This window comes from Babylonia areolata, chromosome 5 (assembly GCF_041734735.1).
Source record: "Babylonia areolata isolate BAREFJ2019XMU chromosome 5, ASM4173473v1, whole genome shotgun sequence".
NCBI lineage: Eukaryota > Metazoa > Mollusca > Gastropoda > Neogastropoda > Buccinidae > Babylonia > Babylonia areolata.
In genome coordinates, this window is record NC_134880.1 from 48,332,630 (window position 1) to 48,353,094 (window position 20,465).

General features: G+C 43.8%; 1 protein-coding gene across 3 annotated transcripts in view; it reads left to right on the plus strand.

Annotated features, from left to right (window-relative positions):
- LOC143282112 (dual specificity mitogen-activated protein kinase kinase 1-like) overlaps positions 1 to 19,136 on the plus strand; it is a 43,964-nt gene extending 24,828 nt beyond the window's left edge. For 2 of the 3 annotated variants that reach the window (XM_076587616.1, XM_076587617.1), the window contains exons 9-11: positions 4,115 to 4,176; positions 4,789 to 4,834; positions 7,635 to 19,136. In XM_076587616.1, coding sequence (XP_076443731.1) covers positions 4,115 to 4,176; positions 4,789 to 4,834; positions 7,635 to 7,736 — 210 coding nt within the window. In that variant the 3' untranslated portion in view covers positions 7,737 to 19,136. The remainder of the gene's footprint in view (positions 1 to 4,114; positions 4,177 to 4,788; positions 4,835 to 7,634) is intronic. The other variant, XR_013055213.1, reaches the window with a different exon arrangement.
- The last annotated feature ends 1,329 nt before the right edge of the window (positions 19,137 to 20,465 follow it).

Sequence of the window (20,465 nt, forward strand, 5' to 3'; positions counted from 1 at the left end):
GAAACGAATGATGAGCGCCTAAAGGCAGCTCTCAGCTGGCTGTACTTGGGTAATCAGCTTGTTGATCAAATGACTCGGTGATTTTGAAACACTTACACAAATTGTCCCCTCTCGTCAGCACTATGCCGAGTGTCATTCTGCTCTGAATGCCTCAGTGTGCGCACAGGAGCCTTTTGTAAGTGGGTGGTCTTTTTTTTTTTTTTTTTTTTTTTTTTTTTTTTTTTGTCGACGAGACATTCACTGTGTGTACTGGTTGCTTACATGTTTGCGTTGTTGTCCAGTGTGTGTGTGTGTGTGTGTTGTGTTGTGGTGGTGTGTGGGTGTGTGTGCTTTGTACATAGATATGCTTTGTTTGACTTTGTGCTGTCTTCTCTGGTCTTCCCATTATCGCTTGCTGTAAGGCCTGTTGGTGTGTACTTTCTTTTTTTCTCTCTCTCTCTACACTTTGTACATAATCGTTATTGAATTCTTCTAACTTCCGTCTTCAGTCTTTCATATTTCACACACACCCCACCCCCCCCCCCCCTTTTTTTTTTTTTTTTTTTTTTTTGCTGTTTGGGATGTCATTGGGGGAAAGATCAGAGGATGAACAGATAAAGAGGGGAAAGAGAAATGGAAAGACACAGAATGGGGGTGGACAGAGAATGGACAGAGATGGATACAGATGGGGGAGAGCAGAAGATGAACGGAGAAAGATGTGCATTTGTCTGTGGGCTAAATTCATTTGTTTCCAATTCAGACAGAAGTCTCCTTTGATGACGAACTGACACTTTCATTAAATAATTTTCCGCTGTGTTCTGTGCTCATTCTCAGCTTCGATACGAAGAAGGTTCATCCAGGATTCACTCAGAGGTTTATGAATGATCAGAATGATTGACAGTTCACTTGTGGAGCATTTCCTGTTTCCCTTTTTCAAGCAAGTATCATGTGACTTGTTAAAGAATTGCGTACAATTTTAAATGCTAACCAAAAATGTTATAATAAAATTACTGGAAAACTGGCTTGCAACCGTTAACAGCATCTGTTATTTTACTAATCATTCTCAGTTTTTGCATAGTTTAGTGTTTCCTCTGTCTTTTACTTGTTGCCAGTTAGGTAATGCTAGTTTTAACGTGAGTTTGTTTTGCCTTCGGAAATAGCTGGACTGAGAAAAGGTATAATGTGTTCTTGAGTGTGTGTGTTTGGTTTGTGTTTTGTGTGTGAGTGCGTGTGAGTGTGTATGTGTTTATTTGTGTGAGTGAGTGTGTGGTTGTGTTTGTGTGATGTGATGTGTGTGTGTGTGTGTGTGTGTGTGTGTGCTGAAGTAATTTTTGTCTGTACTGGACCAGTCACCTTTTTAAAAGTCTGCACATAGTGGATCAAGGCACACACCTGAGTTTGGCTACAACTTAACAGTGAGACTAAAAGTCCTTCAGTTAATATTATGAATCAGATCAGATAAAATCAGAATAAAATAAGATGAAAGAAAAGAAAAGAATACTTAGCAAATGTTTATTCAATAACTCCTTTTAATCAAAAGGTAAATGAAAAAAAAAAGACTAACTTAGGAACATAGGTATGGTCACTCCTTTAAGTCAAAAGGTAAATAAAAAAAGGGTTTCATATTGTGCACTTGGGAAGGGGGCAGAACTGACACAGCTGTTTGACAAGTCTTTACTGCTTTGATGGGCGTTGAGAGTTCTCAGCCTTGGCTGTCCCAGTGACTGCGGTGTGGTTTTTCCACAAGGCCTTTCTCTCTGCTTCTCTCGTGTGAGAGCATCACTTGTTGCACAATGAATAGCTGTTGGTTTTGGGTTTCCTTTTTCTTGTAGTGCGTGTGGATTGCCCTTAGTGTTCTGTAGTTGTTGCGTGGCTAGGTGCCTGTTGGTGTATGGTCTTTTGCATTGGTAGATACGCATACTCATTTGTGTAGTTTGCAGTTTTGGGTTTTGGGGGTATATATACTGAATGTGTAGTTTGTTGTGTGGTGATTGTATCCTTATATTTGAGGTTTGTTGTTGCTAACATATGTTCTTTCTGTTCTTCTCTCTGTCTCTTCTTTTTCTTTGGGTCTTCATGCTGTCTGTCACTACCCCTCTCTCTCTGTTGCTGAAAGTGAAATGGTTAGTGGGGATATAAGATATAGTTTGTTCAGGTATATGTAGTAAAACAAGTACACTTTGACTTGCAGACAGACAGAAAAAGGGTGCTGCAATATGGTGATGCTGTCCCTGGGTATAGCAGCCCAGATTTCACACACACACTCACACACACACACACACACACACGCACACACACACGCACACACAATATGTTGTCTAAAATAGTAATATGATACATTTGAATACAACGCAACATGAGTTTACACAAGTACAACACAACATTAAACATGAACAACACAGTACTAGAGTACAACACAACATTAAACACGAACAACAGAATACTAAAGTACAACACAACATTAAACATGAACAACAGAATACTAAAGTACAACACAACATTAAACATGAACAATACAATACTAAAGTACAACACAACATTAAACATGAACAATACAACACAATTTGGAGTGGTAGCCTTGTGGTAAAGCATTCGTGTAGGAAGTGAGAGAATATGAGCATACAGGTTAAAATCACACACTCATCAGTAATTTCTCCCTCTCCACTAGACATTGAGTGGTAGTCTGGATGCTAGTCATTTGGATGAGATGATAAACTGAGGTCCCATGTGTGGCCTGCACTTAGCTTAGTTAAAATAAACCATTGTAACAAATGGGTTGTCTCTGGTAAAATTTTGTGGAAAAATCCACTTTGATAGGAAAACAAATAATCCTGCAGGCAGAAAAGATTCTCTCTCTCTCTCTCTCTCTCTCTGTTTCTTTATACTCGCTCGCTCTCTTCTCTCGCTGTCTGTGCGTTTGTATGGCCGTCGGCTTGTGTCTCAGAGTTCTTGTTCTTGTCTGTTTAATGAGACTGGTGGCTTGATATGTGTGAAAACTATTCAGTACATCAACAAAGAGCTAAAGAGATTTAAAGTAGTTAAAAAGAAAAAAAGAGAGGGAAGAATTTCAATATTGTGAGTACAGTTAAACACTTCACACTTGATACATTCTGTGTTCCTGTCTGCAGAAGACAGCAGTTGATATCAAACAGGTTCAACATCCAGTGTGAAGATCATAAACAGATCAAACCTGATTAACTGTTTTGAATTTGTGCAAGGTTTCAGTGAGGAACAAGTGTTATCATTTCATTGCTTTCAAGCGGTGATAGGAAAAAAAAAAGTTTTATGTGAACACAAGGAAACGGCAATGAAATGACAGTCGTGTAAATGTAGAATGAATTAGAAATTCTCAGTGGCTCGTCACTGTGCTGCTCATGAGGTGTAGAGAATCTGCTGCAGTATAGAGAGCCAGAGGGTGCTTACAGTGTTTCTCAGCCTCGCTCTTTCTCCTCAGTTTATATATATATATTTTTTTTATTATTATTTTTTTTACAATGCTGGACTTGTTTTCACTTATAATGTTACTTTCCCACTCCTGTGAACACCCACACTTGCACCCACACCACCCTCCTCATCTACACACTCATACACAGGCATACAACACTACACACATACAAGCACACACAGACACAGACACACACACACACACACACAGACACACCCACCCATGCACACACAGAGACAGACACACATGCACGGACACATTAACACACTTATTCCCTTACAAACACACAAACACACACACACACAAACACACACACACACACACACACTCTCTCTCTCTCTCTCTTACAGACACAGACGCATGCATGTGTGTGAGTGTGCATGCATGCGCGCGTGCACGCGCGCGCGCGCACACACACACACACACACACACACACACCTGTAATAAGAGTTGTGAGAACATTTCCCATAATTATTTTGATGGACTAGTCAATCTTTTGCATTGCCCTGTCTTACGTGAATTAGTATATATATATACTGCCTGCTCCCTCCCCCCTCTCCCCCCGCACCTCCTCCCCCCTCCATTGTTCATACACGTCTAGCTACAGAGAGTGTGTGTGTGTGTGCGTGCGTGTGTGCATGTATGCGTGTGTGTGTGTGTATGTGTGTGTGTGTGTGACCCTTTTTCCAGCCTCCACCCACCTTGCCAAAAGGACGCTTCTCTGACGAGTTCATTGACTTCGTTGATAGATGGTAAGTACTTCATGTGTGTGTGTGTAGGGGGTTGGGGGTGAGTGTGTGTGTGTGTGTGTATGTGTGTGTTTGTGTGTGTGTGTGTGTGTATATTTGGGTCAATGTATGTGTGTGTGTGTATTTGTGCTTGTATGTGTGATGTGAGTGTATTCTTTTTACATTGTGTGTGTGTGTGTGTGTATGTGTCTTGATTAACATGTGGATGTGTGGCAGAAACTGAAGTTGACGCATTGAGAAAACAAGTTGTGATTTTTGTCATGTGTGTGTGTGAGTCTCATGTCAGACTGGCTCTTGTGGAAATGGGACACAACACACACAACACACACACATACCCAACACACACACACACACACATGCCCAACACACACACACACACATACACACTAAAACACACACACACAGACTCAATAGCACACAGTTTTTAACAACTTATTTGTAGATTTTGCTGTATTCTATTACAATTGGGTATTTTTGATGAGTAGAAAAAAAAAAAAAAAGAAAAAAAGGTCGATTTATTCAGACACTAAGATTCAGCCTGTGCTTCAAGATTGTGTAGAAGATGGTCCAGTGTAAAGAATGCCAGATTTGATGTTTTCTTTTGTGTCTGTGCAGTTTGAAGAAAAATCCTGCCGACAGGGCCGACCTTCAGTCTCTGATGGTGAGTACCAGCATGCAGTGCTGTGTGGGAATTATGGGAATGGTGTTTTTTTGTTTTGTTTTTCCTGCACTGTTGCCTGCACCTTTCAGTGGCATTACTCCCACACTACTCATTCTGAGTTCCCCGTACGCATCTGCCCCAGTCTAAACACCTGCACTTCATATGGAACTGTCTGTGTTTGGTTGCCAGGAAGCCACACACGAGAGGAGGCCCAGCACTGCTGCCGAATCACTTTGATGGTGTTTGTTAGTGCCTGCTCTGATTCAGCTTCTGAGGTCAGCACTTTTTAAGACCCTTACTGATGACTGTTATATGTCGCAGAGTCAGACTCAGCGAGTGTCTCCTCCAGAATGGAGACTGCCACCACGTCCTTGTGACAGTCTGCGATGAAACTGGTGACTCCAAACACTTTGACATGAAATTACCCCAAGCATGGATGTAGGGGAGAAAAGGAAACTGAGGTCACCATGAGAAAAGGGCATGAAAGGCCAAAGAAATTGGGGATTTTTTTTTCCCTCTCCAATGAGGATGATGACGGTACTGCTGTGGAGGTCTGTTGTAGGTTTGGGACCATGTGACAAGGCTTTGTCTCGACACCTCTTTCATGCAGCACTCCGCTGTCAGCCAGACTCAAGAGATACAGACACCCATGGTGTTGGTCAGGAAATTTGATCAGCGCTTTGGAAGACACATATGTGAAGGGGTTGACCCTCGACTGTGTGGTCTCCGTCTTTGCATTTGAGCCCTCAGCACACTGAGTTTCAGTTTCAGTTTCAGTAGCTCAAGGAGGCGTCACTGCGTTCGGACAAATCCATATACGCTACACCACATCTGCCAAGCAGATGCCTGACCAGCAGCGTAACCCAACGCGCTCCAAGCGGTGGTGGCCGACTTCCTTTCGCTCCGACTCCCTTTTCAGGGGGAGGTGCTGTGCTGTCCTGTGCGCAGGGGTGAAGGACATGGCTCGGATAGCACACTGAACTCTTTGTAGGAGTGGACCACAAGCTGGAAGCCTTGAATTGGTGTCCCCGTCGTCAGTTCATGGCACTGACTGCTTCACATGGGGGCCGGTTAACCCCTCGACTGCTGAACCTTGGTGGAACAGAATCACTGTGGCTACTTCGTCTGTGCTTTTAAGTTGTGTGATTGGTTTTGCTGAACAAAAACAGTGCAGTCTCTTGAGGAAACAGTCCAAACAGAATGGTGACTGCCGTCCTGACCTGTAACCCCAATCTTTCCTCTGTTCGGCAACAGCCCTTCACCCATGACACTGTAAGCAGCAGTCAAGGAGTTAAATACTGTCATTTATGGCCTGTACATTGATGACAGTGAGAGTCTGCTCTCTGCAGCATGGCCTGTGGTACATGTATGAATAATGCTGTCATCGTCAGCTTTATGTGGAAGGCGTTGTGGCAGAATCAGTTTGGTGTTGGACTTCTGATCGACGGGCACAATAGCTGAGTGGTTAAAGCGTTGGACTGTCAATCTGAGGGTCCCGGGTTCGAATCACGGTGACGGCGCCTGGTGGGTAAAGAGTGGAGATTTTTACGATCTCCCAGGTCAACATATGTGCAGACCTGCTAGTGCCTGAACCCCCTTCGTGTGTATATGCAAGCAGAAGATCAAATACGCACGTTAAAGATCCTGTAATCCATGTCAGCGTTCGGTGGGTTATGGAAACAAGAACATACCCAGCATGCACACCCCTGAAAACGGAGTATGGCTGCCTACATGGCGGGGTAAAAACAGTCATACACGTAAAAGCCCACTCGTGTGCATACGAGTGAACGCGGAAGAAGAAGAAGAAGAAGGACTTCTGATCCAGCATTCACCAGTGATCATGGTTCAGCGCTCAGTTTTGGCATGGTGTTTGAAGTAGTCCTTGGGAAAGGCATTTCACTCCATCTTTAACCTGTTAAGACACTGGTAGAGCAGAAGTTCCTTCATAGAAAATGTGAAGTAGGTTGATCCTCTTGTGACACCACAAAATGTGTGATAGTGTATAATTATGTTTGTAATATGACTCCTTGATTTAAGATATTATCAACATTTAATAATTCTTTGTCTATTGTATATACATATTGAATGGCTGTTGTGTTATTCTTATGCATTGTTTATGTGCTTCAAATACATGAAAATGTGGTATTGGACAAAAAAAAAAAAAAAATCTGTATTCTGCCAGCTGTCTTATTGACTAATGTGCTGTGTCAGTTTCTGCTGGTGATTGTGTGTGTGTGTGTTTGTGTGTGTTTGTTTTTTTTATGTGCACACACTTGTTTTGTGTCTGACATGTTGTACTTAAATGCATGTATATTTATGTGTGTATAACTTTTATTGTAAACACCACAGATCCCTGTCTGGGATGTTTTAGCTTCAATCTGCATATCTATATGATGATTATTATTTTTGGTGTCATATACTGTACCATGTCAAACTGATGCAAACTAGGCCTATCGGTTTGTTCTGTTTGGCTAAATATTATTACTATTATTGTTAGTTGAAGTAGCAGTTGCTGTCATATTTTTAGGTATTTTGTTTGTGAGTCTTTTAAAGAATCATTCATGTATAGGTTTTTATTTTTATCGTTTCTTTATGTTTGTGTTTCACACAAACCTAGCATTGGTTCTCAAGGCTATGATCAGCTCATTGGGTTTATGTGAAGATAAGGCATCTGCCTTTTTTTTTTCTTCGTCCAACAGATATGGTGTAGCATATATGGATCAGTCCACACACTTTGACGTGTCCTGGAAACTGAATATGAATTTGTGTGTGTGTGTGTGTGTCTGTCTGTCCTGCCCAGAACCACTCTTTTGTGAAGAAGTTTGAGAGTTCGGACATCGACATCGGCCACTGGGTGTGCCAGGTAATGAACATCACCCCCAGTCAGGCCAACAACACCTGAGGAGCTGGCTGTTCCGGGCTTCGGCCTCCCTCCCCATGCCACCTCTCCCCCACCCCCACTTTGGCACGTCTCCAGGCCACAACACAACACAGCAGTGGCTGTTTGTTTCGGGTTTTTTTTGTTTTTGTTTTGTTTGGGTTTTTTTTTTAAATGCATACACCAACACACACACATATATATATATATCTATATACCTAAAAGTCATCATGCATTTATATCATTTTTAAAGAAAAATCTTGGACCGGAGCGCCTGTATCTTAGGTGGTGTCGGACACAATGTTGTGATGTTGTTTTCTATTATGAGGCGTGACAGGGGATTTTGAGAGAAATGGGTTTTTTTTTTGTTGTTGTTTTTTTCTTGTCCTGTTTCTTTTTGTTGTACATACGTATGTGTGTGCTTGATGTGACTAGTGGTGGTCTGTTCCACTGTGAAGGATGCTAGGCTCAGTACGCTTCTCTTGTCGTCACCATTGTGATCAAATGCAGGAAGCCATGACTTTGTTGTGTCAGCTGCCTGCTTGTGTGTGTGCATGTGCACTCACATGTACGCACATGCACACACGCACTCTTGTCTCTATCTGTCTCTCTCTCACACAAACACACACACATACATACACATACACCCTTACTGACATACACACACATCCTTACTTACACACACACACACACACACACACACAATTTCAGAATGAACACATGCGAACACATGCATGTTTGTGGATATGCGTTCACACACACGCATGATCGATTACAAAGCTTCATTCCAGATTATTGGAGAAGTCATGGTCATTTTCTACCATTGGATACGTGATCTAATCATTTTTGTTGTTTCTGTGCATATGTATATCGATGATCATTGTTGTTACATGGAAAAGCATTGTCATGGCGGTGTGTTGGTATCATTCTTTCACGTGTTTTCAGTTTCCATCGCCTTTTGTCCTCCCTTCAGAGATCAGAGCAAGTACACTTCATTCATTCAGTCTTTCTCCGTACCTCATGTTTTCTGACACAGTGGTGTAAGGTTGGTTTTTTTTTTTTTCGTATTTCTCCTTTGTTTGGATAGGTTTTGAATTAATTGCTGGGTGGAGTCTGCCGTGACCATAATGTGATATTGTTTTGTTTGTATTATTTCCCCCTCTCTCTGTCTCTTTCTCTCTCTCTCACAGCTGCCATTACCAGCTTTCACTGTGTCTTTGACAATGTTTTTTTTTATTGTCAGTAAGAGGTGAGTTGGGTTTTTTTGTGTGAGATGAACAATGGAATTGTTGTTGATGGATGTTGTTGTACACTGACATCTGTTGTTGATACCGTGATTATTTGGTTGGTTTCTATTCTTTTATGTTAAGTATTATTATTGTGTGTGACTCTTATGGACACATATCTTGTCTTATTTTCTTTTTTTTTTTTCTTTTTTTTTTCTTTTTGTTGGCTGAATATTTGTTTTCAGCTTGTCCACTGATTTTGATTGTTATGTTTATTGTATTGACTTTACTCCTGACACCAAAACATTTTTGTTCTGTTTGATCACCTAGTCAGAGGAAACATTGGGTTGCTCTTTTATCAAGTCAGTTGTAGTTTAGAAAGTAGACAAGCAGGTTTTTTTTGTTTTGTTTGTTTTGCTTTTTAGGAACAAAAATGTCCCACTTTTTTTTGTTGTTGATTCCTTGTCAGAAGCATTACAAGTTACTGGGTCACAAGCTATGATGATTGGATTGAGGATGGTAATGGCTGCAGTGCGGTGGTCTGGGCAATTTGCAACATGATTTGATTTGATCTGATTTCCTCATTCCAGCTGACGGAGTGTGTGTTGGATGGGCCCCACACCTGGCACTGAGGGTAGTTCAGTCAGTAGAAACTAAGGTGTGTGTGGGTGGGTGCATGGGTGTGTGTGTGTGTGGGCATGGGTGTAATATTAAGGTGTGTGTGGGTGGGTGCATGGGTGTGTGTGTGTGTGGGCATGGGTGGGTGGGGAGGGTGGGCGTGCATGTTTGTGTGTGTTTTTGTGTGTGATTTTGTGTGTGTGTGTGTGTGTGTGTGCATTAATGGTAGGATATTTTTTGGCTGTGCATCTTTTCTCCTAGAAGGTTGGTTTCAAATGAATCAGGCGTCAGGTGTTCCCCCTCCACATGTAGCCCAATGGGGATGGTTGTCTTGATAATAAGATCCCCCTCCCCTCCCCTCCCCTGCCCTCCCCCTCCTTCCTTGCTCCCCCTCCCTTCCCTCCCTCATCACTGTTTTGTTTCTTGGTTGTTGACACTGTCCATGAAAGTAGTTGTTTACCAAGCATTGCCAGGGACAACCTACTGTCCTGTCGTTGAAGGTTCTTTAACATATACAGATTATATGGTGCTTGCAGGATACAGCCCTCCCCCCCAACCCCCTCCCCATGCCCCTCCCAACCACTCCCCTCCATATAATGATGATGCTTATCTTCATCCTGGTTACCTCTTGGGAAGCAAGGATGACGATGCGGTGTGCCGTCATCAGTGGACACGATTGTGGATTGGAGCCCCAAATCCAAAGCACAAATGCAGGAACAAGTGGGGCATGGAACATCAGCAGGCAGGGCAGGGGCAGACGCAGCTCTGTGTCGCCCATCTCCAGCAACTGTAAGACACTGGCAGTGGTCTCCCTTGAACGTCCTCACTTTGATTTTTGTCAGAGCACACCAACTACTTCTATGAGTGATATGATGATGATGATATAGACTACTTACATGGCATTGACTCCCTGTGTAGCAGGTTCTAAGAGCTGTACTTACATGGCATTGACTCCCTGTATAGCAGGTTCTAAGATCTGTAAGTGAAAGACAAGCTTCCAGACTGTGTTGGAGGCCTGAAAGTTGAAGGGTGGAGGATGATGAGGTGGGGAGGGGTGGGGTTAGGGGGGGTTCCATTCTTTCAGTGGGGGGGTGGAGAGTAGAGGGTGGAAGTGCTTCCTTGGTAGACAGTGGTCTTACCACTGATCGGTTTGTTCCACACAGGAAAGGAACTTCCTCGGTACGTAGTGGTCCGACTACTGATCGCTTTGCTCCACACAGGAAAGGAACTTCCATGGTAGATAGTGGTCTTACCATCGATCGCTTTGTTTCACACAGGAAAGGATCAGGCTGGGGGTGGGGAGGTGAGAAGATTGTGAGGTTGTCCATAAACATTTGTTGTTTCATTTGTTTAGGAGAAAGTACTTACACCCTTTCGGTCTCACAATGGAGTTATGTGAACCCCATCCCCAATCCTCAATTAAAAAAAACACAAAAAAAACACACCAAAAAAACCAGAAACAAAACAAGAATCCCAGACCAAGAACATCAGCTGAATATTATGACAAGTGGTATGTGAAGAAGACTTGGCTTGAGCAATACTTGATTGACAAATGATTTATTTTCCCATGTAATTAAATTGGAGAATGTGATGTTAACTCTGTTCTTTATTATTTTTATTCAAATTTTTAAAGATTTTTTTTTTTTAGTAAAGGTGTTGCACTTATTGTGTAAGTTGCAGTGTTTGCTGTGTAAAGACTACAGTGATTGACAGTGGGTGAGTGTTGGGGTCAGTGGTTGTGGTGACTCACTTTGCCATCTTGGGGGTCTTTTGATATTAATAATAATGATAATGATGATGATGATGATATTACTGTTATTGGTATTGATAATAGTGGGTACCGTAAAGTTTGGTCTATTGAGTGCACTGGTATATAAACCGCACCCACTAAATTTTGGAAAAAATTGAATTTCATACATACATAAGCCGCACTGGCTTATAAGCCACACTTATTTCCAGTACCAGAACACATACTGATACTACAGAAATGCTGTCAATACTGTAGGTTATGAAATAAACACAAGCAGGAACAGTACAAAGAAAAGCAAGCGAAAATACTGCTAGTGCCACAAAAAATTAAAAAATAAACACAGCGAAAATAAGATCCATAATTTAGGGATAGTCACATTTATTCAACGTCATCCTGCTCACTGAAATCTTCGTCTTCAGTGTCCGAGTTGAAGAGGGGGGGTTGGGGGGGGGGGGGGGTTTCATGAATTAACAACACAGGGCATTGTAGTTCAGACTTAAGCAAGACTATTGGAATGTGTCAATGACTGAGCACACACACACGCTCACATGCACAATGCATACGCACATCACTCGCCAAGCCCCTAGATGTCTTATCTATGAAAGCAGATTCGTACAGGTGTGTTTTGAGGCCAGGTGTGAAGTAAGATTTGTGAAGAACATGCCAGGAGACCGTCACACACAGCCCCATGTTCATGTGTTGGCGGTGTTCTGTTCTGAAGATGTCATCTTCTCTGCTCTGTCGGGTTTGAGACAGACCGTTCTTGTGTTCATGGCATGATAATCTAAGTCATTTGGATTGATATTTTATAACCTGTTCTCTGTTCTTTTTTTGTTTGTTTTTTTATACAGTTATTTTCATTTTTTTGTTGATCATTGGCAAAAATTGTGTGTGTATTTGTGTGTGTATATGAGAGAGAGAGAGAGAGAGGATGAGTTGTTTTTTTTTTTTATTGATTATGACTCTGAAAAATTAAAACAAAATTGGCAGGCTGAGTGAGCAAGTAAAAGAAGCAGAAGAGGATGAATCAAGAGCCGCTGTGTACCTACTTATGTCACATTTTACTGGGTTTTTGGTGTGTGTTTTTTTAACTTTTTTTTCAATGAACAGAACAGTCACTCTGATGTACGGAAAAGAATTGTAGATGTACAGACATAACAATGACTTGTGCAGGTCATTTCTTTAAGGTGCCCTTTCTCAAGTCATTGTTTGAGCTTTGTGGACATAGTCATCCAGATGGAGTACTTTTTTTCTTTTTTTTTTACCAAATTTTTTATTTTATTTTTAAGCTCATGAGGAAGCCTATTTATACCAGACTTATGGGTGTGTGTGTAGTTGTTTGTAATGTTGCAATGTCAGGCTGATGTCAGACAGATGAGGACTATGACCGGCATGTGGCATGCAGCTACCTTTGCCTTCATACCCATTGCCCTTAGCCCCTCCATTCCCTCAGTGGTGTTTTACATCAGTGACTGTTTGCCTTGCATGTGTTCTGGAGGCGGCATGATAGAATCTGACAGGTGTTGGACCACTGATCCAGGGTTCACCAGTGATCGGGGTTCAAAGCCCAGTGTCAGCATGGTGCTGTGTCCTTGGGGAAAGGCACTTGACTGATTTTCCTCAGGGTGTGGATGTGTAGCTGACTTTGGTCAGGGAAGGTTAACTCACTCTGGATGAATAGTTCTGTCCCTTGCTTTCCCTACAGACGACCCATTTGTTAGGGTTAGGAAAAAAAATCACAAAAAAACCCAAAACATAAAGTACCTGAATGAAACTCACTGTACTTGACCCACTGACCCCTCTCCTCAAGTCGTGTGAACGCCCACACCCCTCCCTCTTCACTGCTGTCAGAAGCTGAGTCACTATCAGTACCTTCTTGCTGGTAGCTTTCTTCACTGAGATACTTTATTCAATGTCTTCATCATCCTCGTCGATGTCGAAACCTTCAGTTTGAAGCATTTCAATCACTTCAGCAGTGGTAAAAGCTTCTGTCGTGATCTAGTTTGCTCCAAAAATTTCCACTTGTATCGCCTGTGACGCCATTTTTGATACGTATGCAGATTAGCTTGTCATGTGGGGTCCTGAACTTGCTGGCTTGCTGTGGAGTGTTGTTATGGAATCTCATGAAGAAACTTTCCATTCGACCCTTGACATGTTCGCAGTGCCCGGTGTTGCTATGATTGTTATGCTAACCCATGAGGAAAACGTGGAAAAAAATTTTAATTGTTGAAACCGCTGTAGCATTCCGTCGTCCAGAACGCTGCCTTAGGTCAGGAACACTATAGCTTTTCATCGTCTGGAGTGAGTTAAAAGCAGCAGATGAAGAGGATTGGGCCCCACTTTCCTGTGCCGAGTCCTGGACACAGCGGGTATGTATTCACTGTCCCGTGGCTGTGAAGGACTACGGGATCTTGAACTTTGAACCTTTGTTTGACTGTAGTTAGGGGTTGAGGCACACTGAGTGTGTTCACATCACCACACACACTGAAGGCAGATATGAATGCCAGGATCTTTAACTCTCTCCATACAAACGGCGAAAGAGACGACGTTAACAGCATTTCACCCCAATTACCACCATCAAAATATTGCAAGTGGAAGGCTCTTATACTGAAGAGGTGAACGTTGACAAAGAACACCACAATTCTGACGACAGAAGCTGAAGGTTGGGTCATTCAGACACCCACTGGACATCCGAGGGGTCTGTGTAGAGGAGAAGAGTGGACTGGCCGTACTGAGTGAGTTAACACGCTTAGTTGATCCTCTGTATTCGTAGGCATGTGGAAGGAGTGAAGGAAGTAGCAGGTCTTTCACTTCTGAAATATGAAGTTGGGAACAGGGAAAATCACCACAGGAGGCAGCTGTGTCCTTTGGCAACAGAGGTTGCTCTAGTCAGTGGGATGGCAATACAGACTGACTCACAGATACACACAAAAAACTGGTAGTCATGGACAAAGTGGTCATATTGGGGCCACACCAAAACTTGCAAATCCATCAGATCACAAACCATTGTTAGACAATGAATAGAGGTAAAGAAATGAACCCATAGTGTGTGTGTGTGTGTGTGTGTAAACTTATGCAAATATAACCCTCCCTCCCTCTTCTCCCTTCATAACCCCACCCTCTCCTTTCTCTTTTACCAGGATAGAATCAAAAGTGAAGGACAGGTTGTTTTTCATTGTGACATGTTGTGATTGGCTTTTGTGTGCCACCAGGTCACACGTGAAGTGCTGTGGATGTGTTGGTTTTTTTTGTGGGTTTTTTATTTACTGGGCAGAAATGTGAAATGGCAGGAGGATGAACTGTGAAACTTGAGCACAGAGTGTGTGTCTCTGTGTTTCCACCCTTTGCCTTTTTGTTTCTGTGAAAGTTATTGTTGTGATGGAGTGCCCTGTGGCAGAGTGGGTTAGGCATTGGAGTTCTGATCCAGTGTTCACTAGTGATCAGGGTTCGAGGCTCTGTTTCACCACGGTGCTGTGTCCTTGGGGAAAGACACTTTACCCACTCTGATTTTCCCCGCTCCACGCAGGTGTGAATGGGTAGCTGACTTTGGTTGGGGAAGGTTAAAACAGGAGAGGATTGGGCCCTGCCTTCCCGTGCCAGCCCTGGACACAGTGGATATGAATTCACTGCCTTCCTGTACTGAGCCCAGGGCACAGTGGATATGAATTCACTGCCTTCCTGTGCTGAGCCCAGGGCACAGTGGATATGAATTCACTGCCTTCCTGTGCTGAGCCCAGGACACAGTGGATATGAATTCACTGCCTTCCTGTGCTGAGCCCAGGGCACAGTGGATATGAATTCACTGCCTTCCTGTGCTGAGCCCAGAACACAGTGGATTTGAATTCACTGCCTTCCTGTGCCGAGCCCCAGACACTGGATATGAATTCACAACCCTGATGGCCATTGAAGTCTATGGGACCTTCAACCAATTGATTATTGTGATACTTCATCTGTCATAGATGTTCATTTTCTTCTTTTTTCTCTTCCTGTTGTTTAAGCTTTGTTATTTATTCTCATTATTATTATCATCATTGTTGTTGTTGTCATCAGGCTTGGTTAGTCATCATCATCATTGCTGTTTGTTGCTGTCATTATCATCATCGTCATTGTCAGTCATGATCATGATTGATTTTATGATAATTACGGTGTCTTCACTGACAGTTAAAAAAAAAAAAAATTCTGTTGACGGTTTTTTTTTGTGAGCGATGATCAGCTTGTTGCATTCTGAGTGGGGGCGGTGTGTTGGAAGGTTGGTTTTGTTGCGTTTTTGTTGTTGTAGTTTTTTTGTTTTTTGTTTGTGGTAAAAGAGTGGGCCATCAAGTTGTGTAGAGAATGTGAGTTGGGCCCCGCCCCCGCCCCCCCCACAGCCCACACCCACTACATTGCCACCCCTCATAAAAGAACTACTTAGGTCGGTGTGCAGTGTGCCGTCACAACGATCACCTCTGCATGGTGTTGTCACAACAGTGAACATCAGCTGGCTCCGTTTTTTTTTGTTTTGTTTTGTTTTGTTTTTTCGCTCCAGGTATTCAGTGGACAGTTTCCTCCCTCTCACATGACACCTGTTGACTCCTAAGGCCAGTTCGGCACAGACGTCTGGGATCCTGTTCCCTGCACTGTGTGGTGTTGATCCCAGTCATTGCACCGTGCGGTGTGAGTGGGGATCCCAGTCATTGCACCGTGTGGTGTGGGTGGGGATCCCAGTCATTGCACCATGTGGTGTGGGTGGGGATCCCAGTCATTGCACCGTGTGGTGTGGGTGGGGATCCCAGTTCCTGCACTGTGGTGTGGGTGGGGATCCCAGTTCCTGCACCGTTTGGTGTGGGTGGGGATCCCAGTCATTGCACCGTGCGGTGTGGGTGGGGATCCCAGTCATTGCACCGTGTGGTGTGGGTGGGGATCCTAGTTCCTGCACCATGTGGTGTGGGTGGGGATCCCAGTCATTGCACCGTGTGGTGTGGGTGGGGATCCTAGTTCCTGCACCATGTGGTGTGGGTGGGGATCCTAATCTCTGCTCTTTTTGGTGTTGATCCCAGTCCCTGCACCGTGTGGTGTGGGTGGGGATCCCAGTCATTGCACCATGTGGTGTGGGTGGGGATCCTAATCTCTGCACTGTTTGGTGTTGATCCCAGTCCCTGCACCGTGCGGTGTGGGTGGCTGTCATTCTGTGCGGGTCGTGATTGATCTTCACCGCTGATGGCTGCTGACTCCCCTGTGCTTCCTCTGGGCTTGATGAGGGGCAGGCTTGTCTCCTGCTGCAGCAGACAGCACTTTTTTTTTTTGCTTTACTATCACCATGTTGGCAGTATGCTGCCTGGAAAGGTTTATTTCCCTGGGTTACAGTCCATACTTTGATTTCTGAATAGGACCTTTTCAGCGTCTGATCACAAGTTAACATGATAGTCGCACGAACCTGTACTACTCTATATCTGTCGGACTTGTCACGATACACTTTTTATTTTTCCACTTTATTACTGTTTTCTTATGTCAGCATTGAGGAAAAGGGGAAAAACCCAACAAACAAACAAAAAATGTGGGTAACGTTCCACCTTTTTTTTTTCTCCTCACAGCGACACATCCAACCTTTTGCTGCCCTGTCACTTGAAGGAAGATGTTTGCTGGCTGCCTCTTGTTTCACCTTCACCTTCCTGTGTCAGTGTACAAGGCCGGCTGGTGTGGACAGTCAGCGACATGGGTTCCTGTCCTTTGTGCTCCTTTTGCCCATTGTGTCAAGGTGTGACAGAAACCAGTGTCCTTTGTTCTCCTGTCCCCTGTGTCAAGGTGTGACAGAAAGCAATGTCCTTTGTTCTCCTGTCCCCTGTGTCAAGGTGTGACAGAAAGCAATGTCCTTTGTTCTCCTGCCCCCAGTGTCAAGGTGTGATGGAAAGCAATGTCCTTTGTTCTCCTGTCCCCTGTGTCAAGGTGTGACAGAAAACAAGTGTCCTTTGTTCTCCTGCCCCCAGTGTCAAGGTGTGACAGAAAACAATGTCCTTTGTTCTCCTGCCCCCAGTGTCAGGGTATGACGGAAAGCAATGTCCTTTGTTCTCCTGCCCCCAGTGACAATGTGTGACAGAAAACAAGTGTCCTTTGTTCTGCCCCCAGTGTCAAGGTGTGACGGAAAGCAATGTCCTTTGTTCTCCTGTTCCCTGTTTCAAGGTGTGACAGAATACAATGGCTTAACCCTCCTTTTGCCCGTTGTCGAGGTGTGACAGGAAGCAGTGGCCTTTCTTGGTTCTGTTTGTTGTTTCCACTCTCCGACACACCATGAATTGGTTTGGCAGTGTTTCTTGTTTCTTCTCAGAAGCTCACACCATGAATTGGTCTGGCAGTGTTTGTTGTTTCCACACAGAAGCTCACACCATGAATTGGTCTGGCAGTGTTTGTCGTTTCCACACAGAAGCTCACACCATAGATTGGTCTGGCAGTGTTTGTTGTTTCCACACAGAAGCTCACATCATGAATTGGTCTGGCAGTGTTTGTTGTTTCCACACAGAAGCTCACACCATAGATTGGTCTGGCAGTGTTTGTTGTTTCCACACAGAAGCTCACACCATGAATTGGTCTGGCAGTGTTTGTTGTTTCCACACAGAAGCGCACACCATAGATTGGTCTGGCAGTGTTTGTTGTGGTCTTTCTGTGAGGGGGCCTGAAAAGAGGAGGAATCGTGTGTAGCGTCTTTTCACTGTTCCTTGTCAGTCAGTCAGTCATGGTCACATCCAGTGTGGGAGGGAGGCGGGGAGAGGGAGGAGAGGACTGTGTGGCCTGGTTGTTCCCTTGTGTGTGTGTGTGTGTCTTCCCCCTCTGCCCACCCCCTCCCCTTTTCCTCAGAGGGACACATCACGTCAGTCATATTCCTCCCTGCACATCACATTCCATGCGACTCTTTGTTTTCTTTTCTATTGTTGGTGTGTGTGAAATCGCCATATATTCCATCTGACATTTTTGTTAACAAAACTGGGCTGTATAACTAAAAGCCACGTGATTTGATTTTTCATTTCTGTTTTCGCAGTAGCTATGTAGCATGGACCAATTGAATTCTTTTTCATGGATTGGCATTTGATGATAGAATCCCTTTTGTTCCCCCATCAACCTGTTTTTTTTAGAACAAAATTGTTGAAGCAGTATGTAGGAACGTGTGAGAGTGTGCTGTTAATTAGACTTGACAGGCAGACGATGCCGAGAGAAGTGTGTGGATGTAGAGTTAAGAGAGTGGTGGGAAAGAGACTGTGGGCTGCATGGTCGGCCGCCTCTGCTGGGTTTGGGGATCAGGCTGTTTCCCCCTTCAGTGACACACGTTGTCAGTGTGTGTGTGTGCGTGCGTATGCATCATCGGCTACCAGCCATTCATCTGTCAGCTGTGTGTGTGTGTGTGTGTGTTACCAGGTTGAATTTTTATTCAGTTGGGAAGTCCTGATATGGCCTAGTGCGGTTGATGACTTGAAGCAACAGTGTCAAGTGTGTGTATGACCTGTCTTTGTGGTCACTGATGTTGCCTCCTGTGCTGTCCTGTCCTGTGCTGTGCTGTGCAAACACTGTTCTGTCGCCGTGTGGAATGTTGTGGCCAGGTGACCGTGGCTTTCAGTGACGTGTTAACTTTTGCACAACCACCATCATCATCCGCCTGGATGTTCAGTCCTGATCCTTGGGTTGCGGTCGTTCGTTAACTTTTGTCCTAACTGTTATTAAAGGAAATCTTTGCAAACCGACCTTTTTTTCTTCCCTCTCTCTCTCTCTCTGTGGAACAGGTGTCCAGCATGTCTGTGACTGTACTTGAGTTTAAAAAAAATGTTGTCTTCAATGGAGAAAAATACAATTATTTTGTCTACTGAACTTTGGTTGTCTTGTACCTCTTCTGACCCAATGAAATGACACCAGCAGCAATGCGGTGTGTCTGTCGTCTTTGTTGTACGGGGGCTGGGATCACTGTGTGATATATATTGATGGAATTATCTTTCCTTGCCGTTTTCTCTTGCCTCATGCAGTACATGTGCAAGAATATTTTTATGGTAATTTCAGGGGTGTGTGGGGGAGGGGAAGGGGGTGGGTGGGTTGCTATTTGTATTGCATTGTTTCACATTTTGTCACAACTGTTTTCACTGTGTAAAAGTCTGGCTGCCCTCCGTGAAGAGAGCAGGTTGCCACAGTGCAGTGTCACCCATATATATATATATATATATATATATATATATATACACACACATACATATACACACACACAACCACTGGGCCTTCTCCGCATGGTGCGTTTAATACGATGGGCCTAGAGCACACCCATAATACAGCAGGAAAAAAACAACAGATTTGATGACAATACCCCCGAAAACGGAGTATGGCTGCCTGCACGGCGGGGTAAAACCGGTCATAAGCCCACTCAAAGAAGAAGACTGACAACTGGGGCACTTTGGCACAGTTATCCGAGATGTTGAAAAAGTAATGTGCACAGTGACTGTGACTCCGACAACAGCACCACACAACAGTGAACAAGACAGTATCTTTCTCCCTTGGCGTTGTCTGCCATATGGCCATGGTCATAACTGTATCATCCAAGTTATGCTTGGTTGTATTGTATTACTTATCATCACAACACATTTCTGTGTTTGAAAGGCTGCTCTCCCCTGGAAGAAGAATGCATTGCCACACTGCAGCACCCCCCCCCCCTCCCCGCCTGTTTTTTCTGTCTGCAAGTGTATCTTGTTTCACTGTCAAAGTGGATTTTTCAACATAATTTTGCCAGGACAACTCTCTGTTGCTGTTTGGGTTCTTTTAAGAGCATTAAGTGCATGCTGCACATGGGACTGGGACCTTGGTTTAAATGATCTGAATGAGAGTGAACTGAAGGCATCTCCTCTGCTGACTCTTGTTTCATCTTCCATGCTCTCAGGAAACACATTGTAAAAATTCAGGCTTTTTCTCTGTCTTTTTCCATACTAATTCTCCCCATACACTTGATTTCATCAGCAAATGATTTATCTTTCTGTCACAAACTGAAAATACAATGTCTGAAACGCTGATCATGGAGTCAACTGCCCTGATGTAATCAGTTATTATTATTGATACTTTAACAGCACCTGTCCTCTGTCAGAGACCAAACTCTTATGTGCTTTACAAACACGGAATCATCTGCGCGACAGACTGACAGCTGCCTTTAGGCGCTCATCA